Source organism: Sardina pilchardus, chromosome 1, assembly GCF_963854185.1.
Source record: "Sardina pilchardus chromosome 1, fSarPil1.1, whole genome shotgun sequence".
Lineage (NCBI taxonomy): Eukaryota > Metazoa > Chordata > Actinopteri > Clupeiformes > Clupeidae > Sardina > Sardina pilchardus.
This window is the reverse complement of record NC_084994.1, coordinates 38,965,010-38,989,672: the sequence shown is the minus strand read 5'-3', so window position 1 is coordinate 38,989,672 and position 24,663 is coordinate 38,965,010. Positions and strand designations below refer to the sequence as shown.

Sequence of the window (24,663 nt, the reverse complement as noted above, 5' to 3'; positions counted from 1 at the left end):
AGACAGAGTGAGTCTCTCCATAGAGTTTGTCAGAGCCAGAGTCATCTCAATCTCAATTTGAATCGGTCTCCCAAGATGGCGAAAAGTAAAGAGGAATAGTGAAAAAAAATAGTGCCCACAAAGACAAGGAGGAAATGGGCCATATAAGGAATGTGGGGAGTAGAGTAAGTGCAGTCTGAACCGAGGAGCGGCGCTCTTCTGAGGCTCAGAGACCTGGCGTCAGCAAACCCACAGGTGGTACACCTGCAACCTTGAGAGGGCATGAGGCAACTGCTGCCAACCCAGTTTAGTCTACGAGTGCTTTTCTGACCCACAGGAAACGGGGGCATAAGCTGAGGTAGACTTGTTGAAATCCCCCATGGAAACGTATCAGGATTCACCAAGACAAAAAAACCCTAAAAAGTCCATGAGAGCGAGAGAGTGAGAGCAAGAGTGTGAGAGAGAGAGAGAGAGAGAGAGAGAGAGAGAGAGAGGGAGAGGGCGAGAGAGTGAGAGGGAGAGCAAGAGTGAGAGAGAGAGAGAGAGAGAGAGAGAGAGAGAGAGAGAGAGAGAGAGAGCGCAAGAGGAGGGGTGCCATTTGGCACAGAAAGACAGACAGAGGCATTTGGCTTAGAGAGAAAGAGACAGGAGGTGAGCAAGCAACATTTGGCAGAGAACAGAGAAAGAGAGAGGGAGAGAGAGGGAAGAGAAAAAGAGAGAAAGAGAGGAGACAGAGAGAGAACAAGAGAGCAGAGACAGAGAGACCAGCAGCCAGAGACTATAAACATGACTAGAATAGCAGAGTGATTGTGAGAGTGAGTGCCTCTCTCCAGCTAATGCACACTCACACACACACACACACACACTCCTGTTTGACAGGGGCAGGTGTAACAGCTGCAAATCAGCAGTGGCGTGGGCTGAATGTGTGAAGCCCTTTCGCTCAATCGGTCTCGTTAAGACTAACGACCATCAGCCCTGCAGCGGCAACAAAAGGATCAAACTTCACAGACAGACAGAAAGACTCACACTAGACTAGAGGCAAAGAGAAATAGACAGGCAACCAGTGCGTATGCGCACACACACACACAAACACACACTGACTGACTGCACTGCAGACACACAGAGACAGACAGACAGACAGACAGACAGGAAAACCACCAGGTAACCAGGTTACAGAAAGACACACTGGAACAGACTATAGAGACAGAGTGAAACAGACAGATAGAACGAGACAGACAGGTAGAGTGAGACAGAGAGGTAGAGCTAGACAGACAGGTAGGGAGAGACACACAGTTAGAGCGAGACGGACAAGCACTGCACATGGGCATGTTGAGCGACTGAGTGTCACTCACTTCTGCTGTTCTATAAAGAAATGTTCCTTTCTAAACAAACAAAAACAAACAAACAAAAACAAACAAACAATAAACAAATAAAACAACAAACAAATAAACAAACAAACATCTCTACAGAAATTATAAAAAACAACATTTCTTTACAGAACAGCAGAAGTGAGTATAAATAAATATATGTGCTTATGCTCACTTCTGCTGTTCTATAAAGAAATGTCCCTCTCTAAACAAACAATAACAAACAAACAAACAAACAAATAATAAACCAAGAAATAAACAAACAAATCTGCTTTGGTCTCAACCAACAGCTCTCTCGTCCAGCGTGGCTGTGGCGGTGGACGTACCTCGGTGAGGCGGGGGATGTGCAGGCCCTTGACGTGGTCGCCGGCCGCCTTGCGGGACTTGCTGGGCCAGGCGCGCTTGCGCTGCGAGTCGCTGACGCCCGACCAGGCGAAGACGTCGTGGTAGGCCAGGTCCAGGTCGGCCGGGTCCACCGCAAACTGGCAGATGAGCTTCAGCAGGCATGCCAGGCAGTCCAGCAGCCACTGGGGGGAGGGAGAGAGGGAGGGAGAGAAAGAAAGAAAAGCACAAATATAAACAGAAAGAAAATAAAATGAGTGAATGACAGAAGAGGTTGGAATAACAGGGGAGGGGGGAAAGGGAAAGAGAGAGAGAGAAAGAAAACCAAGTAAGGAAAAAAATAAGAATAATTCATGTTTAAAGAAATAAAAATAATTCAAGTAAAAAGGCATATAATTATAAGATATTTAATAATTTAATAAGAATTACAGTGCCTATAGAAAGTCATCATACCCTTTTGAAATAGTTACTTTTTTTGTCTTACAGCCTGAAATCAAACCCCATTTAAAAAAAAATATTTTCCAGTTTCATTAACAAATTTAGCTGTACAACATCAAAATAATGAAAAAAAAGTCAGCAGTTCTGAAAATTAATAAAAAATTAAAAAGTAGAATAACAGGGAATAATGTTGCCCCCACCATGCTTCGCAGTAGGTATGGTGTGTTTTGGGTGTGTTTGGGTGTGTATACTGTGTTTGGTTAGCGCCTGGAGCTCAGTCCAAAAACTTCAATCTTAGTCTCCAAAAAGTTCGATCTTAGTCTCATCTGACCATAAAAGCTTTTTCCACATGGTAGCAGAATATTCCAGATGTGTTTTTGCACTGAACTCCAAGCGCAATGTTTGGCGAAAACCAACACAGTACACCACCCAAAACACACCATACCTAGTGTGAAGCATGGTGGGGGCAACATTATGTTGTGGGGATGTTTCTTTTCAGCGGGAACTGGGCAATTGGTCAGGATAGAAGGGAAAGTGGATGCTGCCAAGTACACCCAAATTCTTAAGGAAAACCTGCATCCCTCTCCTAGACAGCTGAGGATGGGGAGGTCATTCGCCTTCCAACACGACAATAATCCTAAACATATACTTCCAAAAGAACAAAGCAGTGGCTTAAGGATAGGATGGTGAATATCCTTGAGTGGCAAAGTCAGAGCCCTGACTTAAATCCTATAGAAAATCTGTGGATTGACTTGAAGAGAGCAGTCCATCGCCATTCCCTACAGAATTTGACTAAATTTGAACATTTCTGCACGGAAAATTGGGAAAATATTCCCCTATCTAGGTGTGCAAAGCTATAATAGAGACATATCCAAACAGATTGATGGCTGTAATGAAAGCAAAAGGAAGCTTTACAAAGTATTAAGTCAGGGGTATGATGACTTTTCCAACCCTGTTATTTCAATTTTTTTATTAATTTTCAGAACTGTTGACTTTTTTTTCATTATTTTGATGTTGTACAGCTACATTTGTTAATAAAACTGGAAAAGATTTTTTTTTAAATGGGTTTTGATTTCAGGCTGTAAGACAAAAAAAGTAACTATTTCAAAAGGGTATGATGACTTTCTATAGGCACTGTAAATTATCTTGAATCTCGGATAAACAAGATGAGTCATAAAATGATCCCTTTATGAAACACTAGGTCAAACACATCTGTCTTAGTTGCATCATTGAGCACACTGGACCAATCGGATCCTTCGCCACAACTCTTCCTCTTCTTGGCAGCACTAGCTGAACTATGTAGCGTTTCATTACACAAGGCCAAGCCCGGTGGGACTGCACTGGTGCTGCTGCGCTCTGCAGCTGGACTGGCTTCACTGTCAGGAGAGCTACAGTACAGCTACATCAACACCGCAGCACCTACCACTGTCCAGGACTCCTGCTCCTTGGGCTCCAGGATGGCCGAGTTGAAAATCTCTAACAGCAACTGTAGACCGCCAGACCCGACAAACTGCGGAGAGACAGAGAGATAGACAGATAGATAGACAGATAGACAGATAGATAGAGAGGCCAATTAAAATCTCACCTTGGTGGTAGTTTGTGCATCACAAACGCTGTGTGTGTGCGTGTGTGTGTACGTATGTGAGCTCACCTTGCAGCTCCAAGTGTTCTTGCTGTTTTCAATCTGGTCCTCGCTGGAGTCGTCCGAGTCTGGGTAGAGATCGCTGTAGCTCCCCTGTGGACAGTGAGAAGAGACAAGCAGGGGCTTTAGACCAGCCAACTCAACCTGGCATGTTGGACACACTGCGTTATTTGCCATTATTTATGTGAACAGTGTGTGTTAGTACAATAAGACATAGAGGCATAAGATGTAAGTGTGCGTGTGTGTGTGTGTGTGTGTTGTAGACTCTCTACTAACAGTGGGTATAGGACATGCTAGTGTGAGTGTGTGTGTGTGGGGGGGGGGGGGGGGGGGTAGACTCTACTTAAAGAGTGTATAGGACATGCTAGTGTGTGTGTGTGTGTGTGTGTGTGTGTGTGTGTGTGTGTGTGTGTGTGTGTGTGTGTAGAGTACGTACGGTGGACTCCCTGTGGATGCGGCGGTTGGGCTTGCCCAGGGCCTCGATGATCTCCAGAGCGTAGAGCAGCTTGTGGGGGCTCTTGATCCTCAGCAGGTCCTTCCAGCACAGACCCTCAGACACCTGACCAGACACCACAAACATTAATACACACATACTAAAGTGGAAGGAGTGTGGGAGAGAGAGTGTGTGTGTGTGTGTGTGTGTGATTGCTGTTGGTGCATTGAAAGGTGATCTAATAAAAATGTGTACACAACCCCTTACAGAAAAACAAGAAAATATAGTACATAGTAAAACATTTCTATAGTAGTTCTGTAGTGGTTGATAATACTTCATAAAGTACTTTGGGATATACTATAGAAGTAGTAGCTAATATCAGAATCAGAATATTCCGATAATATCGTACACACTAATATATAACACAGCATTCCTTGAGATCGCTATAACATTTATTAAAATATTTTGTTCCAAAATACTATACAATACAATAATTCTTGTTGGGTGGGAAGGTGGAGGAGGCGGGCAGATGGCTGACCGTGTCGTCGGAGATGTTCTGGAAGGCCTGCAGCATGTTGGGGCAGGTGGGCAGCAGCATGAGCAGCTCCCACACGCGCCGCGACAGGTTCTCAGCATGCAGGTGCAGCTCCTCACAGCGCACACTCTGCACAACACACACACACACACACACACAAAACACACACACACACACACAAAACACACAAACACACAAACACACACAGGTTGAGAGAGCATTCTGACACACTTCAATAGTTTAATATCAGACCTAGAACCAATTAAAACATCTTAACAATGATATTCATACAGAGATGTGTGATGGAGGCTTGCATCAAGAGTGGATTTTTTTGTTCCCCTTTCCCTTCACAAAGCTTCAGTGAAAAGCAGTGCACTGACAATTCTCTCAATGAACAGTTCAGTGTTCAGCGTGAGCGCAGAAGACAAAGCCATACGAACGAGGGAGACGAGTCGAGGCGTTAAAGCCGCACGCGTGGGTTTTTGAAGACGTGCACGTCCTCACGTAAACCTCAGTGTAGTTTCGGTCTTACTGTGACAATGGGGACGGAGGAGGGGTGGCGGATGGGGAGGGGGGGGGCACCTTCATGCTCAATGAGCCGTACCGCTAACCACTTCCACCCTCGCCGACAACGACCGCCCCCACTGCGAGCGGAAACGACCCGACGCGACGCGGCGTGACCTCGACGGGCGGGTCACGACCGGCACGTGACTCGCTGCAGGAGTCGTTTTTTTAGGTTAACGGTGTAGAGTGGAGCGCGCGGCCCTTTAAAACGCACTTTGAAAGCCAGGGGGCGCAGAAACACTATAAAGGATTTACATTTACACACGCTGCTACAGTAGGCATAGAGGGACATTTGGTCACCTTGTTATAGCTTTTGCTTCAATTATGTACAACTTCAATTTAAAGTAAAAAAGTATTACTTTCTGATCTCATTCTCTTTCTATCCGAGAGGCATTTTATTCACTCGTTTGACCGATTCTGGCACATCATTTGGACAATCGCCCAGCAACTTTCAACTCTCTCCAAGTCAGGCCTGGGCAGTCCTAAGTCTTCATCATCATCATCATCATCATCATCATCATCATCATCATCATCATCATCACCACCACCACCACCACCACCACCACCAACACGATCACCATCATCTCCCAACTACTACAATCCTGAGTCTTCATCATCATCATCATCATCATCATCATCATCATCATCATCATCATCATCATCATCATCATCATCATCATCATCATCATCATCATCATCATCATCATCATCATCATCATCATCATCATCATCATCATACCTCGGCGCTGTCGAGGGCGCGGTCGGGGCTGGGCGGTTTGAAGCAGGCGAGCGTCTCCAGCAGGTCGAAGAGCGTGGTGAGGTGCGGCTCCTGCAGCAGCAGCAGCATGGGGATGTGCTCCTTCTGCGGCGGCGGCAGGCACGAGGCCGGCAGCTGCACGCCCTCGCCCTTACGCTCCCGCCGCGGAGCGCCCAGAGACACAAACACCATCTGGGGGAGGGGGGGAGGGGGGGAGAGAGAGAGAGAGAGAGAGAGAGAGAGAGAGAGAGAGAGGGGAGATATGGACAGAGAGGGGGGATACAGACAGAGAGAGAGATACAGAGAGGGAGAGAGAAAGAGAATGTTTTGAATTGGGGGAGTTCAAAGCCTCCCATGAACTTAGTCTATGGACATGCAAAACTCGTCTAGTAGCCACTTTCAGATGAAGGGCTTCTCATTTTAACTTCACTTTCTTTATGACTCCTCATAAAACAGTTTCTAAAGATGTGCATAATCTTTGCGCACGTGTCTCTGTGTGTGTGTGTGTGTGTGTGTGTGTGTGTGTGCGCGTGTGCGCGTGTGCGCGTGTGCGCGTGTGCGCGTGTGCGCGTGTGCGCGTGTGTGCGTGTGTGCGTGTGTTTCTTACCTGCATGTCTTTGAAGCCCAACTCGTGCAGTGTTTTCTCATCGTAGTCTGTGGTCAGCTCATGACCAGATGAGATCATCCGCACTGGACCCATTAGACCTCCTGCATCAACGCACGCCAAAACATTTTAAACATACAACCCAAAAAATACATTTGATAGATTCTAGATACATGGTATAAAAAATAAACAAATACCGGTATGTGAACATATCAAACATTATGACAATCTAGGAGTAGCAGTTCCCAAGGAGCCCACACTCACCACCTGGGAAGTCTCCGGTCTGGCGGCTGGTCTGTCCGAACTCCTGCAGCTGGGCCTGCTGGTTCATCTGCTCCTTCTGCAGGTTCTCGTACCAGTGGGTGACCTCCGCCCTCAGGTCCGCAACCTGGTCACTCGGGTACATCTCTATAGTCATCTGGACACACACACACACACACACACTTATTACGACTGTCGCTAATGCTAGCTAGCTCAAATATTAGGGAGGAAGAGGAGGAGAAAGGACGAAGAGTACATCTCTATCGTCATCTGGACACACACACACACACACACACTTATGACTGTCGCTAATGCTAGTTAGCTGAAATATTACAATATTAAGGATGAAGGTGAAGGTGAAGGTGAGGCCGGTGGCGTGGCCGTTGGCGTACCTTGTCGGGGAGACCGGCAGGCTGGCACACGATGCGGAGCGGCAGCGACTGCTTCTCGCTCAGGGCCTTCAGGTGGCTGCTGATGCCCGTGCCCTCGATCTGCCACTGCCTCAGGTGGTACGCAAACCTGGAGGAGACCAGAGGGCACACATGACAAGATTACACACTGGGTTGGGACACGAGCATGTCTGCATCTGAATGGCCTCTAACAAGGTCTTCTTTTCTTGTGTTTTTTTTTTTTTTTTTTAAGGGTTGTGGTTTTATTTTTTGTGTCTCCGATGCCTCTGTGGAACTTGTATTCATGGTCTGTGTGTGTGTGTGTGTGTGTGTGTGCGTGTGCACTGTGCATGTTTTTGTGTGTGTGTGTGTGCAGTGCATGTATAAATCTCTGTGTCCATCCAACTAATCCAACTAATTCATGTGAGTGTGTGTGCACGTGTGTGTGTGTGTGTGCATGTGTCTGGGCATGTGTGTGTGTGTGTGTGTGTGTGCACACTGTACCTGCGTCTGAAGGCCTCCAGGTGAGTCTTGAGCATGAGCAGGCCCCGCTCGATGACGGTGAGACTGGACTGGGCGTCCTTCTCCAGGTTGGCCGAGGCCATGAGCAGAGACTCCATGCACTTACTGATGAACTCCTGCTCCTTCTCCAGCCCTGCCTTACCTGCACCAGGTACACACACACACACACACAGTGGTTTTAACACACGAGAGCGCTTCCATTCATATGAAAGTAATATCAATTGCCCAATTAAAACATCCCTCAAAATATTTCATAAGATTTAATACAACATTTATAACTTTATATTATATAAGTATGCATGTTTGGTGTAGCATCACACACACACACACACACACACACTAGAAACTGTTGAGCCATACACAGGCTTCATCAAAACTACAAAGAGCCTTATAAAACTCATCGTCCTTTTACACAGACACACACACAAACACACACTCTCTTAACCCCAACAAATTAATGCATTAAAAGGAGCATAACTGCAAAACCCGCAAGACGACAACACCCACATATCGTATGACCCTGTATATGTTATCCATATCTCCACAGTTGACAGTTGAGTGGTATGGCTAACGGCTAACGGTTATAGTTCACAGTTGAGATACGCGGCCAGAGGAGGACAGATAAGGGCAGCTGCAGCGTGTGTGTGTGGGGGGGGGGGGGGTGGGGGTGGTGTGTGCACTGACCGTTGATGTAGTAGGAGTTGATGTACTGGATGGCGGCGCGGCTGATGTCCGCAGACTGGGCTCTCAGGGCGATGCCCCACAGCTGGTCCATGCCACACAGCTGAGAGAGAGGGGGGTTATGGGGAAAAAAGATACATGCATCAGTGCCATTACAATAAAAGAAATGACATGGAACTAAAACATGCACACATTCACATTGGATAAAAGTGTCAGCTAAATCAATCAAAGGGGTCCCCCCTTACAGCAGATACACTATTACCGGGGTCTCCCCTTACAGCAGATACACTAATACCGGGGTCCCCCCTTACAGCAGATACACTATTACCGGGGTCCCCCCTTACAGCAGATACACTAACACCGGGGTCCCCCCTTACAGCAGATACACTATTACCGGGGTCCTCAATTACAGCAGATACACTAATACCGGGGTCCCCCCTTACAGCAGATACACTAAAGGCCTATTCGGACGGGATTAGTTTTATGGGGGGACGTACAGTAATGCAGGTTTATCATATGACCTCTGTAATATAAATGTCCAATTCGGACGGGACTAGACATCTCTGTCATTTTACTTGACATGGGAGGAGTAACTACGTTTACGTTCTGCCGTCACATCTTCGTCGCTGTGCACGTGATACTTTGCGTCAGGTACGTGCGGCATTTTCAGATTTGAAAGACTACAAGTTGGTTAAACTAGCAAACGTTAGCTTTATGTTATGCCATAAGTAGTTTGAAATGGCTAACAATATCAAGCTAATAGGCAAACTAGCTAACGTCCTATTAGGAGCTACAAATGTCATGTTTTCATTCAGACTATGGTGGAATTGTTTTCCAATCAGGATGTGACGAAATATTAGCCTACAGACATCTTTACAGAGGGTCGCGTTCGCACGGGATTAATATTACCTAAGGTAATTTCTCCGGAACGTTTTACGGAAGGTAAAAGTGTCTGTAAATGTCACCGACATACTCCGTTATGTTTACTGACATGGCGCGTCCGGACGGGACTACATTACCTGGTAATTATTACTTTACCTGATGTCACCCCATAAAACTAATCCCGTCCGAATAGGCCTTAATACCGGGGTCCCCCCTTACAGCAGATACACTATTACCGGGGTCCTCAATTACAGCAGATACACTAATACCGGGGTCCCCCCTTACAGCAGATACACTATTACCGGGGTCCCCCCTTACAGCAGATACACTATTACCGGGGTCCTCAATTACAGCAGATACACTAATACCGGGGTCCCCCCTTACAGCAGATACACTAATACCGGGGTCCCCCCTTACAGCAGATACACTAATACCGGGGTCCCCCCTTACAGCAGATACACTATTACCGGGGTCCTCAATTACAGCAGATAGACTAATACCGGGGTCCCCCCTTACAGCAGATACACTAATACCGGGGTCCCCCCTTACAGCAGATACACTAACACCGGGGTCCCCCCTTACAGCAGATACACTAACACCGGGGTCCCCCCTTACAGCAGATACACTAATACCGGGGTCCCCCCTTACAGCAGATACACTATTACCGGGGTCCTCAATTACAGCAGATACACTAATACCGGGGTCCCCCCTTACAGCAGATACACTATTACCGGGGTCCTCAATTACAGCAGATACACTAATACCGGGGTCCCCCCTTACAGCAGATACACTATTACCGGGGTCCCCCCTTACAGCAGATACACTATTACCGGGGTCCTCAATTACAGCAGATACACTAATACCGGGGTCCCCCCTTACAGCAGATACACTATTACCGGGGTCCTCAATTACAGCAGATACACTATTACCGGGGTCCTCAATTACAGCAGATACACTAATACCGGGGTCCCCCCTTACAGCAGATACACTATTACCGGGGTCCTCAATTACAGCAGATACACTATTACCGGGGTCCTCAATTACAGCAGATACACTAATACCGGGGTCCCCCCTTACAGCAGATACACTATTACCGGGGTCCTCCATTACAGCAGATACACTAATACCGGGGTCCCCCCTTACAGCAGATACACTATTACCGGGGTCCTCCATTACAGCAGATACACTATTACTGGGGTCCCCCCTTACAGCAGGCACACCATTACTGGGGTCCCCCCTTACAGCAGGCACACTATTACTTGGGTCCCCCCTTACAGCAGATACACTAATACCGGGGTCCCCCCTTACAGCAGATACACTATTACCGGGGTCCCCCCTTACAGCAGATACACTATTACCGGGGTCCCTCACCTCGCAGTTGGGCCCGCTGTCGTAGGTGCTGGTGGCCAGGCGGGCCAGATTGCAAAGGTGCTGGAACAGGTTTAGACCGGTCATGCTGATGGTCTCCGGCTTCAGCTTGGGCATCTACATGGGGGAGAGAGAGAGAGAGAGAGAGAGAGAGAGAGAGAGAGAGAGAGAGAGAGAGAGAGAGGACAGGGATAGAGAGAGAGAAAGAGGGAGAGAAAGAAAGGAAGAAAGTCAGAAAGAAAGAAACAAACAAACAAACAAAAACAAAGAGGGAGAGAGGAGGAGGGATGGAGAGACAGAGAGAGAAGTAATTACGCCAACTGAGTAAGTAATAGTCCCACACTCTATCACACACACACCTCCTGATGTCCGCTCTAAAGTGTATGATTTGTGCTTGCCGCGGTCTGTGCGGTTACCTTCTCCAGGAAGAGGTGCTTGTAGGTCTCCATGCCCATGGCGTGCTGGTCTTTGCTGCGCACCTGGTTGAGGAACCAGTGCAGGGCGTCGTCGTAGCACTCCGAGTCCTCCACCAGACAGTGCCACAGGATGTCCACCTGCTCCAAGCTCAGCCCTGCCCAGACGGAGAGCCAGGAGGGACACACAGAGCGTTAGGGCAAAGGGCACGACAGTTTGGGACATTCAGTGATCTTTGCAATTCTTGTTTGCTAGTTTGCTCTCAGATTGGGGATAAACATGACTCAATCATGTGTATCAAAGCGTGTTATATATTGTTATTCTTTATTCAAATGAGTATGAACATTGATTCATTAAAACTGAAGTACTATTAATTAAACTAATTAAAATGAATTATTATTGGACTTCAAATGGTGTTATGGAAACGTGTATATGTAATGGAAATAGTGTCTATGTATCAATTGAAAATAGTATGCCTCACATCATAATGAGAACAGTGTGGATTACTGCTGTGTGTAACTCAGAGAGAGAGAGAGAGAGAGAGAGAGAGATAGATAGATAGATAGATAGATAGATAGATAGATAGATAGAGAGAGAGAGAGAGAGAGAGAGAGAGAGAGAGAGAGAAGAGAGAGAGAGAGAGAGAGAGAGAGAGAGAGATAGAGAGAGAGTGAGAGGAGACTGATGGGGCAGGAGTGTGTAACTCTGGTAAAGAGAGAGGAGACTGATGGGGCAGGAGTGTGTGCTGCAGTGCGGTGACTTACTGAAGTGGTCTGGGGAGCCCAGCGTAGAGAATACACACGTGAGGAACTGCAGACGCACCTGCACCTCCGCACTGTGGCTGTACCTGTGGCACACACACACACACACACACACACACACACACAAAAGAGGTGAGAAACAGGAAGTGAGTAACAGGAAGACATCAAATAGAGAAGGTGTGCGACCACAAACCACAACAGGATACACTACATACGGAAAGCACTACTACACCCTACAATACAAACATTAGAATCACGAGCATCTCCTCAGCACAGGGCACAGGTGGCATGGAGGGGAGGGGAGGGGAGAGGAGAGGAGAGGAGAGGAGAGGAGAGGAAAAGCGGAGAGGAGAGGAAAAGCGGAGAGGAGAGGAGAGCGCAGTACTCACAGTGCAAACTTGTGCCGTTTCTCCCTCACTTCCTGGATGTAGTGCAACAGGTTCTCAAAGAACAACTTCATCATGTGCAGCTCCTTCTCTGCCCACCTGTCACACACACACACACACACACACACACACACACACACACACACACACACACACACACACATTAATGCACTGACACCTCCTACTAACCCACAGTGCTAATCAATATAAAAGTGTAATACTTTAATTACCACTGCAGTGCTATACCTACGGAACAGCCAGCAGGATAGAATAATCCGCATTATATAATCATTAATGAATCATTCTATTATCTACCAACTACAGCTGATAAAGTCTCTTACTTCATCATTAGCTGCTACCTTGAAGACATCTAGACATTTACAGCGTTAAACCCGTTATTGGTACTTATTGTATAAATCAAAAAAAAAAAAAAAAAAAGACATTACGAAACCCGCTAAATCATTTTCCTTGAATACTGTAGAATAATAATGTTTTGCATATATTTAGGACGGGCATGAATCTTGAAGTGGTCATTTGAACTCACATGGTGATCCAGTGGGTGTCGTAGCTGGAGCCAAATTGTTGAAACGTCCCAAACAGCTTGGGCAGCAGACGCAAGGAGACCACCACCGACCTGAGAGAGAAGACAAAAAGAGGCGCGCGTGCGCACACACACACACACACACACAAACAAACACACAAAAGTCAGCTCGGAGCGCTAATTGCTTTTGTTGTTGTTGTTTGTTTCGTCACAGTCTGGTCATCCAGTGCCAAATCAGAAATCAGACATAATCCAGGAAAACGATTGCCGCACCGTCTCGGAATTTGCTCAGAGTTTGCAAAAAATGCAATGGCTTCTTCAATTCTAAGTTTATTTGATAATACAAGTCCATATTGTTTAACACAAACGCCATGGGGGCAGAAATTCATTGCATTGTGTTTAACAGCTCTCCTCCCCATACTCCCCTGTCTGTCCTCGTATAAAGCCCACCCCAGGACTGGCGTCTATAACGCTACACTACAGACCAAATGGACCAGAAACCAGAGGAACTGATGCTTTTGTCCAAAGCAAGCAATAAATGATTGACAGGAAACGTTTAATAATATGAATAACAGGGAAGGAAATAATGGTGGTGGTGGATTATAAATGTTTGCGCTATTCCAAAAAATGTGACAATAACACTGTACACACAGAGACCTCCACTTGTGTGCTGGCTGCACATTGTAAAATCATGACTCTGCATTACGAGACCTTGAAAGACCTGCCACCCTGCATCTTTTGTGAGATATTCCCACAAGGACACCATGCCTCTGGGAAACAGAAACACACACAGCCCTAAAACTCTCTCTAGAACCCTGCCCCCTTTACAACATCCTATAATAATCACCGAGGCGGCGGAACATTAAAGGGGAGGCGTAGGGCTGGGGGCATCCGGGAGGAACCATCTGCGTCTGACTCATCGCCGACCGGCACATTAAAGCACCAGAACTTTTCAATTATTCATTTACTTATTTATTTATCTATTTAATTTTATTATGTGCCAGCGATTGATGCCGACTCATTGCCAAAGCCTATTTTATATAATTCTTTGGCTTTTTTTTTATTTTTTTATTGCATGCCAAGGACTAATGCAGACTAAGTATGAAGGTCATGGTGGAACCAGCAAGACTGTTTCTAAAAGTCAGGAACTTCCGATGGAAAGATGCAGGCTCTAATAAAAACTCATGACCCTTGCTGAAATATAAATAGGGGTAACTCTATTATGGGATGCACATGCAGAGTATGAAGGTCGTTGTTAAAACCAGCGAAACAACTGAAGTCGGGGGAACTTTCGGTGGCACGACGCAATAAAAGACTCCATCGTAACCCTTCACTGGAGCATAAACACAGCAGAGCAGATCATGGAGAATGAGACCGCCATGCTTTGGAGTGGGTGCTCATAGCAAACCGCAGACTGGTGTGTGTGTGTGTGTGTCTGTGTGTGTGTCTGTGTGTGTGTGTGTGTGTGTGTGTGTGTGTGTATGTGAGAGAGAGAGAGGGATGGGGTGTTGATAACAGAGCAGTGCTGAAGGTCACAGCTGTACAAGAGTGAATTTAGTCCCGACAACCTTGGAGGACGTCGTTATGACAGTCAAAATCTCTTTGACAGAAACACACTACGGTACGGGGGATGGCGGCATTATGGGATGGAAGCCGTGTTGCTGGGCGAGATGAGACGCGAGATGACTCATACCGGCTGGCTCTTAAAGCGGTGTGTGGGAGAAATCAGGGCGAGCGATCCAGGGATGGCACGATGGTGTATCATAGCAAACCGTATTATGGGATGGAAGCTGTGTTGCTGGGCGATGGTGCATCATGGAATGCCAAAACATCTATGCCTCACAGGCAGCGCTGAATGAATATCACAGAAAAGTCTTTGCTATGTAATAAAAATCATCGTTAAAGATGATTTCTTGACGTCTCTTAACATCTCTTGACATTGACGTTTACTGTCTAAACGATGGTGTTATAATTGAACAAAACGTTTCAAAAAGATACGCAATAATATGCAATGCCTCACGGTGCTGAGTGAATATCACAGAAAAGTCTTTGCCATGTAATGAAATCATTATAGATCGCCAATTATTTGACATTCAATACCATCTAAACAATGGCGTTATAATGTAACAAAACGTTTTAAAGACGTGCAATAATATGCAATGCAATGACTTTCTTTCACATTACTTTTTATTGGCGCTTGCCTTGGCCAGCCACACCAAGGGTAATGGACTGCAGCCACTTTCTTGACATTCAATACCATCTACAGTAATTTCCCTCATATAAGCCGCATTGAGTATAAGCCGCAGGACAGTGTTATATGCAAGTTAAAAGAAACATAACCATATTAACTGCCTCCTTGTATTAACCTCACAACTGAAGAAATTGAGCAAAATCAATGTATAAGCCACGGCTAATAGTCGGGAAATTACGGTAAACAATGGAGTTATAACGTAATCAAACGTTTTAAAGACGTGCAATAATATGCAATGCAATGAATTTCTTTCATTTTTATTAGCGCTTGCCTTGGCCAGCTATACCAAGGGTAATGGACTGCAGCCACTGGGAGCTCATATCCTGCTCAGGCTTAAACCAGAGCTCTACTCCAAATAGCTTCAGGTGAAAAGGAGTCTGCGACTTAAAGGGGAACTACGCAGGTTTTTTTTGCTTAATTTACCTTAACTGAACAGCTTCAGAGTCATTGGAATGGTGCACTGACAAACAGAAAGTCTCGTAAGCCTAGCGATCGTGCTCATGAGAAGGCAGACTGACCGATTGAGGAGTGTTGTAAAATATACCCGCTAAAGCTGTCGGGGAAGCTCTGCAGAGAAACCTGCACACGTTAAACGAGAAAACGGCGACGAAATGGCCAAACCTGCATAGTTTTCTCTTTAACCAGATGTAAATATGATGCAAACACTCCAGGAGTCAACGAAAACCGTGCGCGCGCGCGCGCACACACACACACACACACACACACACACACACACACACACACACACACACACACACACACACACACACACACACACACACACACACACACACACACACACACACACACACACACACACACACACACACACACACACACACACACACACACACACACACACGACAAGTTTGGAGACTTTTGTTTCAAAACCACGTGGCTGCCGGGGCGTGACATTATGGGATGGCGTTTAGCCGCGCGGCGAGGCGAGGCACGTCTCCCGGGTGACTCACCGGTGGTTGGCGAGGTTCTCCAGGCAGCCCTCGATGAAGCGCATGCGGATCTGACGGTCGGTGAACCAGCACACCAGCGAACACAGCAGCTTCTCCGCCTCGCCGATCAGGCCCTCCGATAGGTGGATCTGAGTCGCCATGGAAACAACAGAACACTGCGTCAGAGGGGTTGCTGTGTCTGGTTTTCTCTCATTTTTATGTTTTTTCTGTTCTTTTTTTTGAAAAAGAAAAAACATCTCTAATGCAGACAAGAGAAAGTTTTTATCTTGCCTTGAGGGTGAAAATGTGCAGCAAAACCTTCACACTATGCATTTGACTGTGTGTGTGTGTGTGTGTGTGTGTGTGTGTGTGTGTGTGTGTGTGTGTGTGTCGTTTTGCATATCCCAGGTATCCCAGACATTCAATTTGCCTACCTTGTGTCTGTCTGTGTGTATGTGTGCATCGTTTAATTCAATGAGTTGTGTGTGTGTTTGGGTGTGTATTGCTTAACTACGAGCGTATTGTTTAACTCCGTGTGTGTATCGTTTAACTCTCTGCGTGTGTGTGTGTGTGTGTGTGTGTTTACGTGTGTGTGTGTGTTTACCGCATCCTCGTCCTGCACCAGGTCCCACAGCAGCGTGTTGCCTTTCTTGCACACGTTGTCCAGGTTGATGTCGGTGACGGCGTGGCTGGAATACTGGTGCTTGTGAACGGAAGGGCCTGAGGGACAAACAGAGCCGGAGGCGTCAGAGCAGAACAGGCTACAATCAGACCGACCGACGCCGCTCGGCATTCGGCACTGCAGCAGGCCTGGAGTGGAAAATTACAGATGCGGACGCAAGTGAACAGCTCTGCTATGATTTAACTCCTCCTATGCAGTGACCACTTTCATCCACTGGGTTTACAATGCCTGCATGAGGACATGCGTGGGTAACTGTTTTTGTGTGTGTGTGTGTGTGTGTGTGTGCGCATGTGTGCGTGTGTGTGTGTGTGTGTAAACAACCAAGAATGCATAAGCGTGTGTGTGTTTGTCTTCACATGTTTATTTGTTTGTCGGAGAAGTGAGCAAGAATGTACAAATCTACTTGTGTAATATTGCTTGCTTGTGTATACGTGCGTGTAGATGTAGTTGCTCGTGTGTGTGTCTGTGTGTGTGTGTCTCTCTCTCTATGTGTGTGTGCGTCTGTCTGTATTGGAGGAAAAGTGAGCTTGCAAGCAGGTGCAGTTCCACTCATGTATAATTGCTTGTATAAGAGTAATTGCTTGTGTGTGTGCATGTGTGTGTGTGTGTAATTGCTTGCGAATGTGTGTAAGAGTAATTGCTTGTGAGTGAGTGTGTATGTGTGTGTGAGTGTAAGGATAACTGCTCATCCGTGTGTGTTTGAGTGTGTGATGGCGTGTGTGTGTGTGTGTGTGTGTGTGTGTGTGTGTGTGTGTTTGAGTGTGTGATGGGGTGTGTGTGTGTGTGTGTGTGTGTGTGTACCTTGCACCAGGTGCTCGTGGTAGATGGAGGCCAGGTTGGGCAGGTGCTGCTGCAGGTGCGAGCTGAGCTCGGCGTGCGAGTTGATCTGCACCAGCTCCTCCTCGCAGCCCGACTCCTCGCCGTCAAAGTCCGCCATGTTCTTCTCCGACTTGGCGCTCACCTGCGAGCTGCTGCAGCTCACGTCGTCCGCACTGAGCATGTCCTCCATCACGTGACTGCACAGAGGGGTCAAAGGTTAGACAAGGGGTCCGGCAAGAGTCTTATTTGGAACTTTACACTTCAGCCAAAGGATTCTATGAAAAATAAATAACCATACTTTCGGCATAAGTGTTACAAAATGTTCCCTATACACTAACTCCTTTGTCACATCTGACTTTGAAAAAGTATATCATTTGTTTTAATCGATGCATTATTCTAATCAAAGGTCTTTTTAACTTTATGATAAAACTGTATAGCACACTGTCATCAATCTACATAACACTCCACCATGGAGAGCAAAACCTGTCTGTGCAGCAGGGGGAAGCATAAAGGACTTCAAGGCTGCTCTCTTGAGGAGAGATGAGGCTCTTATCCAAAGGGATCTACAGGGACTTGTGTAACCTGCGTTGTGTTGAACCACAGCGGTCCAGCCCTTCACAAGCCGGACTCGAACCCACGAAACAGCACAGGGTTCATACACAATTCCACCAGAGAATTTCCATGACTTTTCCATGATTTTTTCACAAATTTCCATGGCCTTCTATTTCTCAAAACCTCACATCAACTAGTGCTACATTAATAATAGATATGACGCGTGAGATAACGGGATGGTTACCTAGAAGGAATGCTCTCAAAACGTAAAAATTTGCCAATCGGTTGTGACGGAAGTGTGAGACATGACCTGCCCAAATGAGATACGTTTCTGAGTTGAATTGGATGAAGCAAATTTCCATGACTTTTCCAAAACTTTTGGGGTGTTTTTTGTTTTCCAAAACCTTTCCAGGCCTGGAAATTGGCATTTTCAAATTCCATAACTTTTCCAGTTTTTTTAAAAACGTATGAACCCTGACAGCAGCACCTCGGATCGGGAGTGGAGCGCGCTAACAATCCGGCTAAAAGCCCAGGCTACTAGCTTACATGCCAGCAGCGCTCTTGAGGTGTCGGGGGAGTGAGGTTTACTAAAACTGTTCTGTTTACTACACGCAGAGCTAAGCTAGCTGGCATCCATTACACTTGCTACATTCTGGAATCAACGCCCCTGAGGTAATCACTCAAGAAACACAATCACTCAAGAAATAAAAAATAAATAAATAACGAAATAAATGACTTAAAAAAAAAAACAAATCAGAGAGGTACAACAAAGACCCCAAGAAAGACGGCAGCGCATGTCTCACCCCTCGTGGTGGTGGTGGTGGTGATGGTGGTGGTGGTGGTGATGGTGGTGCTGGGGGTTGATGAAGCGGCGGCAGTTGAACAGCTCGTTGCCCATGGCCTCGCCCAGGAAGTCGCCGGCGCGCGGGTGCGGCAGGCAGCCCGGCCCGTCCTGGTGACCCGGACCTTGCGGACCGGGACCGGGAGCCTGGGGCCCGTGCAGGGGGCCCATCTCTGGACCCAGCGGGCCCTGCTGCTGCTGCTGCTGCTGGGACGTCTGTGGCTGGGGCTGCTGCTGTGGAGCCAGCTGCTGAGCCTGATGCTGCTGATGTTGCTGTTGTTGTTGTAGTTGTTGCTGTTGTTGTTGTTGCTGCTGCTGTTGTTGTTGTTGTTGGTGGTGCTGATGCTGCTGCTGCTGTTGCTGATGCTGCTGATGCTCAGCCATGGGGTCCAAGCACGTGGAGGAGGAGGACGAAGAGGAGGTGCAGGGGTCCAGCATCCTCATGGAGGACGAGGCCACCGCAGTAGCAGCGGAGGAGGAGGAGGTGGAGGCCACTGCGGCGGCCATGACGGAGACCGTGGTGGAGGAGGAGGGGTCAGAGGTGAAGGGGAGGGGTTTGGTTTTGGCCGGCGCAGGGCCGGGGAGGGCGGCGGCGGAGGAGGAGATGGATGCCAGGCCGCCGCTGGTGGTTGCCGTGCCGATGCCCGCTCCCATGCCGGGGCGCTCGGGCGGGGGCTGGATCTCGCCCAGCGGCTCGCCCGCCTTCCTCTTCCTCAGTTCGGACGAAGACGACGCCGACGTGGACGCGACCGCCGCCGCCGGGGCTTCTCGCGTCTCCTTCTGCGGCCCTCCGTCCGTCGTCGCGGCGACCACCGACGACAAACCGCCGGGCCTCGCCGTTGTCGTCACAGTCGTCGTTGTCGTCGTCGTCGTCTCCTCCTCCTCGTCGTCATCGTCCTCTTCGTCGTCTTCTTCGTCGTCGTCGTCGTCCTCCTCGTCTTCCTCCTCCTCCTCCTCCTCTTCCTTGAGCGCCTCGCTGTCGGCCATGTCGTCCGAGTGCAGCTCGGAGCCCGGGCTGCCGGCCGATTGGCTGGCGCGGCTGGAGCCCGCCTCCTCGTTGCTGGAGGCCTCGGAGCGGCCGCTGCTGCTGTCCGGCCCGCTGCTGCCCTCCTCGCCGCTGTTGGCCGTCTCGTCCGAGCTGCCCTGCAGAGACTCCTGGAGCGGGGGAGGAGGGAGGGAGGGAGGGAGGGAGGGGGAGAGAGAGAGAGAGAGAGAGAGAGAGAATGAATATGAGTAAGTGAGTGAGGGAGTACAAGAGAGAGAGAGAGAGAGAGAGAGAGAGAGAGAGAGAGAGAGAGAGAGAGAGAGAGAGAGAGAGAATGAATATGAGTAAGTGAGTGAGGGAGTACAAGAGAGAGAGAGAGAGAGAGAGAGAGAGAGAATGAATATGAGTGAGGGAGTACAAGAGAGAGAGAGAGAGAGAGAGAGAGAGAGAGAGAGAGAGAGAGAAATAGTGGGGTAGTACAAAAGAAGGAGGTAAAGAAAGATGAGAAAGAAATAGAGGCAGAGAGAGAAAGAGAGCGAAAAAAAACATTTGAAATGTTTTTAAACATTCAAATTATTTCATAGATCAATGTTGATCAATAAAGTGAAAGTGACTCCGTTCAGGGAGAGGTGTGTGTGTGTGTGTGTGTGTTCGGTGGGGGCAGGAGAAAGAGTAAAAAAGGAGATGAACCAAAATGTAACTGTCTGAACCCTCCTAGAACACTTCATGTTTATATAAACACAGTTCTCTGGCTTCTGTGGTGAATGACCTTGTCATGATGATGTGTGGGGGAGGGAGAGGGTACGTGTCTGCGTTTGTGTCTGTCTCTGTCTGTGTGGATCTGTGTGTGTCTGTGTCTCAGTGTATCTGTGTTTGTGTGCATCTGTTTGTGTCCGCGTGTGCATCTGTTTTTGTGTGCATCTGTGTGTCTGTGTGTATATATCTGTGTTTGTCTGCATTTGTGTTTGAGTCTGTGAAACACATGCCTTTGTATGTTTATGTCTGTTCAACACATGGCCATGTAAAAATGCTCTGCGCGTAGTGTGTGTGTGTTCTACATCCTTACTTGTGTGTTTGTGTGTGTATGTGTTTTACACTAATACCTATGTGTGTGTGTGTGTGTGTGTGTGTGTGTGTGTGCTACACCCCTACCTCCGTGTCAGACAGCCTCTGCTGGCCCCTCTTGCTGCCGCTCATGATCTGCTCGTCCATCTCCAGGTCGCTGCCGCCGCTGTGGTGCGTGTCGCTGTTGTCGCTGCTCTCGGGGCTCGCTGCAGGGGATCCTGGGTAATTAAAAAAAAAAAAAAAACCACAGACGTCACTTCCTCACTTCACTATCAGTGTTCAACAGCAGTAAGACTATTCAAGGACACGACAGTTTCCCACGAGACGGTTTAAAAGACCTACACATAGACAGAGTGTGTATACGAATCTTAGCAGCCACGATCATACACACATACATCATGACACAAATACACTGAATAACAAACATACACCTACATATTCACTCACCTTTGTAAACATCAGACAGACACACACACACACCACGTTTAGGCCAACACAGACAGACAGACAGACAGGACAGTGTGTTCCCCACTCACCCTTCTTGTTGCCCATGGGGAGGTTGGTGTTGAGCAGCGATGCGAAGGAGCTCTGCTTGGAGAGCTGGGCCTTGGCCGCCAGGGCGTTGTTCCACAGGGCCTTGATCAGCATGGAGGCCAAGTACAGAGTCTGCAGGACACACACACACACACACACACACACACACATACACATACACACACACACACACACACACAGGAACATGGGGGTAAGGGTGAAGTTCACACTGTGTTCTGAAAGTATGTGAGGAAAAAAAAATAACTATGCACAGAACTTTTAAGAAATAGAAAAACTGCAAAAAACATCTGTGTGAATGTGTGTCTAGGTAAGTAAAGAGATAAAGAGAGAGTGTGGGGGGGGTAAGTATCTGATGTGCATATACGATGTGGTGTGTGAGTGTGAGCGTGTGTGTGTGTGTGTCTGTGGGATACTGTAAATGTTTAATTGAGTGTGTGCTGTCTGACGTGTGTGTGTGTGTGTGTAGTGTCTGGCGCGTATGTGAGAGAAAGTGTGTGTGTGTGTGCGCGTGTGCGCGCGTGTGTGCGTGTTTACCTGTTCTGTGTGTGCGCTGGGGTGCAGTCCAGACACCAGGTTGAGCACGTGCCTGAGGGGCACTGGGTCCAGGTTCTTAATGAGGGAGGGGAACAGGTCGTGGACGTACCGGCTGCAGTGCTTCAGCTGGGAAAACAAACAGACAAATTGATATCAAATCAAGACTTTTTTTGTTTTGTTTTGTTTTTTTAAGTCAGAGTGACATTATACTCATTTTTCCTGTAATTTCAGAAGGTGTGTGTGCACCTCTGTGCATACATATGACCAAGATGAGCATCATGAAGATACTTCTACGTAAGTGCTGATACTGGACATCTCACACAGACTCTGATTAATGCGTGTGAGACCTGGGGCTGGTGGTGTGTGTGTGTGTGTGTGTGTGTGTGTGTGTGTGTGTGTGTGTGTGTGTGTGTGTGGGGGGGAGGGGGGGGTCGTACCTGAGCGCCGGCCCAGATGCAGTCCACGTGCTGGGTGCTGAGACGACCCTCCGCAGCCAGAAAGTTCAGGATCACTTGGCACTGCTTGATGATCTGCAGGAGTGACGAGGGAGTAAAACATGAGAGAGAGAGAGAGAGAAAGAGAGAGAGACAGAGAATTGAGTAAAAGAGAGGGAGAGGGGGTAGGAGGGTGAATATAAAGAGCTAATACACAGATCAGAATCAGGGACAGGTTTCTTGCCAAGTAGGTGTTTTGCAAACAAGGAATTGGTCTTGGTTGTGGAGCTCAAACTAGTCATGCAAGTGTGATATAAAGACATAAGAAATAGTACATCTCAGAGATGCCATTTTGTTTTGCTTGATGATCACTGTTGTTCATAAGTGGATAGAGGCTTTCATTTTTCAAAACTCCAACACACCAAGTAGAACATTAAAAAACAAGAATGGTCTTTTGGGGCTAAGCAAGGAATTGAAGGAACACACACACACACACACACACACACACACACACACACACGGAGAGATGACTCACCTCAATGTGCAAATTTGGTCCAAATATGTGCTCCACTACATTGTTATTTATAAGCCAGTCGGCCAGCTCCTTGGCTATTGACCTGGGATGCAAATGAAGAAGAGTGAAGGCCTGGGTCAGACACTCGCAGTTGCACAATATATACAGTACATACACTGCTTACATTTCCCAGAATGCCCGTACATGATGCTTAATTCTTAATTATTATAAGCATAATATTCATTAACAGAGTATTAACATTCTCAGTTTGTAACGTATGTGTACGCATAGGCCATTACAACTGAATAAACAAACATAAGGCATTTCTGATGGCACATAAAACAACATTTAGCGGAAGGTGACATGGTGGCAATTCTTTTTTTTTTTTTTTTTAGACCATTATGCTAAAATACATTTTAATTTCAAAGTGTACAGTATGAATTGGTTTTGAAAGCTTCAATACAGAAACAGGAAACCCTCTAGGAACAGATTGAAAGGGTCTATACTCAAACTACATTTCCCAGAATGCCTTTCACCCAGCGGGACTCAGCCGTGTGGGCTCAAATGGGAAATGTGTGACTGCGGTTTTACAGTCAAAGGGCTTCAGTGGGGGGGCGGGTGACTCTTTCTGTCGGTCATTCAAAAGTGCGAGCGCACGCACACACGCACACACAAACACAAGAAGTGTGTGGTCATTCAAAAGTGTGCACACACACACACATGCGCGCACACACACACAAAGTGTGTGGTAATTCAAAAGCGCGCGCACACACATACACACGAGAAGTGTGTGGTCATTCAAAAGTGTGCACGCGCACACACACGAGAAAAAAGCTGGTGGCAGTGCGGGCAGCTGTGACTCACGTCTCTGTATCCGACACCAGCGACTCGTTGTTGCAGACGTCGTTGAAGGCGTGAAGCTGATTCTAGAGAGGAACAAAGAGACAGAGTTTTGCATTAGGCTCGGTGTGCGTGCGTGCGTGTGTGTGTGTGTGCGTATGAATGAGGGTGTGAGTGTGTACTTGTGTCAGTGTGTGGGAGAGCATGAGTGGGCATATGTGTGTGGGTTTGTACCCATGTGCAAGAGAGAGAGAGAGAGTGTGTGTGTGTGTGTGTGAGCATGTGAGAATGAGAACATATGTGCGTGGGTTTATAGTACGTGTGTGCAAGCGCAATCAAGTGTACATTTGACTGAGTCTGTGTGGGCAGGTAGGTCTGTGCATGTGTGTGTGTGTGTGTGTGTGTGTGCGCATTAGTCTGTGGAGACTAGTCCATTGAGGAAAGGACCGATTATTCTCCTAAAACTTGCAAAGGGGAATTAAATCCTATCCATCATATCTGATAAAAATGTATTTACTGACTAACTCACTTATTAAAATAACAATCTGGGATTGTGTGTGTGTACAGTATGTACATCATATATATACATAATACATACAATACATATTATGAATGTGTGTGTGTGTGTGTGTCTCTCTCTCTGTCTCTCTGTGTGTGTGTGTGTGTGTGTGTGTGTGTGTGTGTGTGTGTGTGTCTCTCTCTCTGTCTCTCTGTGTGTGTGTGTGTGTGTGTGTGTGTGTGTCTCTCTCTCTGTCTATCTCTGTGTGTGTGTGTG

General features: G+C 47.3%; 1 protein-coding gene across 2 annotated transcripts in view; it reads right to left on the bottom strand.

Annotated features, from left to right (window-relative positions):
• The window catches only part of usp34 (ubiquitin specific peptidase 34), a 70,966-nt gene that overhangs the window by 25,799 nt on the left and 20,504 nt on the right, over positions 1 to 24,663 (bottom strand). For both annotated transcript variants that reach the window (XM_062544208.1, XM_062544209.1), the window contains exons 8-33: positions 23,913 to 23,974; positions 23,070 to 23,151; positions 22,538 to 22,630; positions 22,101 to 22,226; positions 21,548 to 21,677; positions 21,099 to 21,229; positions 18,924 to 20,116; positions 17,551 to 17,765; positions 16,672 to 16,787; positions 16,089 to 16,216; positions 12,870 to 12,959; positions 12,329 to 12,424; positions 11,943 to 12,025; positions 11,181 to 11,335; positions 10,768 to 10,881; positions 8,518 to 8,617; positions 7,816 to 7,975; positions 7,315 to 7,441; positions 6,926 to 7,079; positions 6,665 to 6,765; positions 6,040 to 6,249; positions 4,740 to 4,865; positions 4,205 to 4,327; positions 3,778 to 3,861; positions 3,550 to 3,636; positions 1,673 to 1,873 (exon numbers count right to left, since the gene is read on the bottom strand). In XM_062544208.1, the coding sequence (XP_062400192.1) occupies positions 1,673 to 1,873; positions 3,550 to 3,636; positions 3,778 to 3,861; positions 4,205 to 4,327; positions 4,740 to 4,865; positions 6,040 to 6,249; positions 6,665 to 6,765; positions 6,926 to 7,079; positions 7,315 to 7,441; positions 7,816 to 7,975; positions 8,518 to 8,617; positions 10,768 to 10,881; positions 11,181 to 11,335; positions 11,943 to 12,025; positions 12,329 to 12,424; positions 12,870 to 12,959; positions 16,089 to 16,216; positions 16,672 to 16,787; positions 17,551 to 17,765; positions 18,924 to 20,116; positions 21,099 to 21,229; positions 21,548 to 21,677; positions 22,101 to 22,226; positions 22,538 to 22,630; positions 23,070 to 23,151; positions 23,913 to 23,974 (4,287 nt within the window). The remainder of the gene's footprint in view (positions 1 to 1,672; positions 1,874 to 3,549; positions 3,637 to 3,777; positions 3,862 to 4,204; positions 4,328 to 4,739; positions 4,866 to 6,039; positions 6,250 to 6,664; positions 6,766 to 6,925; positions 7,080 to 7,314; positions 7,442 to 7,815; positions 7,976 to 8,517; positions 8,618 to 10,767; positions 10,882 to 11,180; positions 11,336 to 11,942; positions 12,026 to 12,328; positions 12,425 to 12,869; positions 12,960 to 16,088; positions 16,217 to 16,671; positions 16,788 to 17,550; positions 17,766 to 18,923; positions 20,117 to 21,098; positions 21,230 to 21,547; positions 21,678 to 22,100; positions 22,227 to 22,537; positions 22,631 to 23,069; positions 23,152 to 23,912; positions 23,975 to 24,663) is intronic.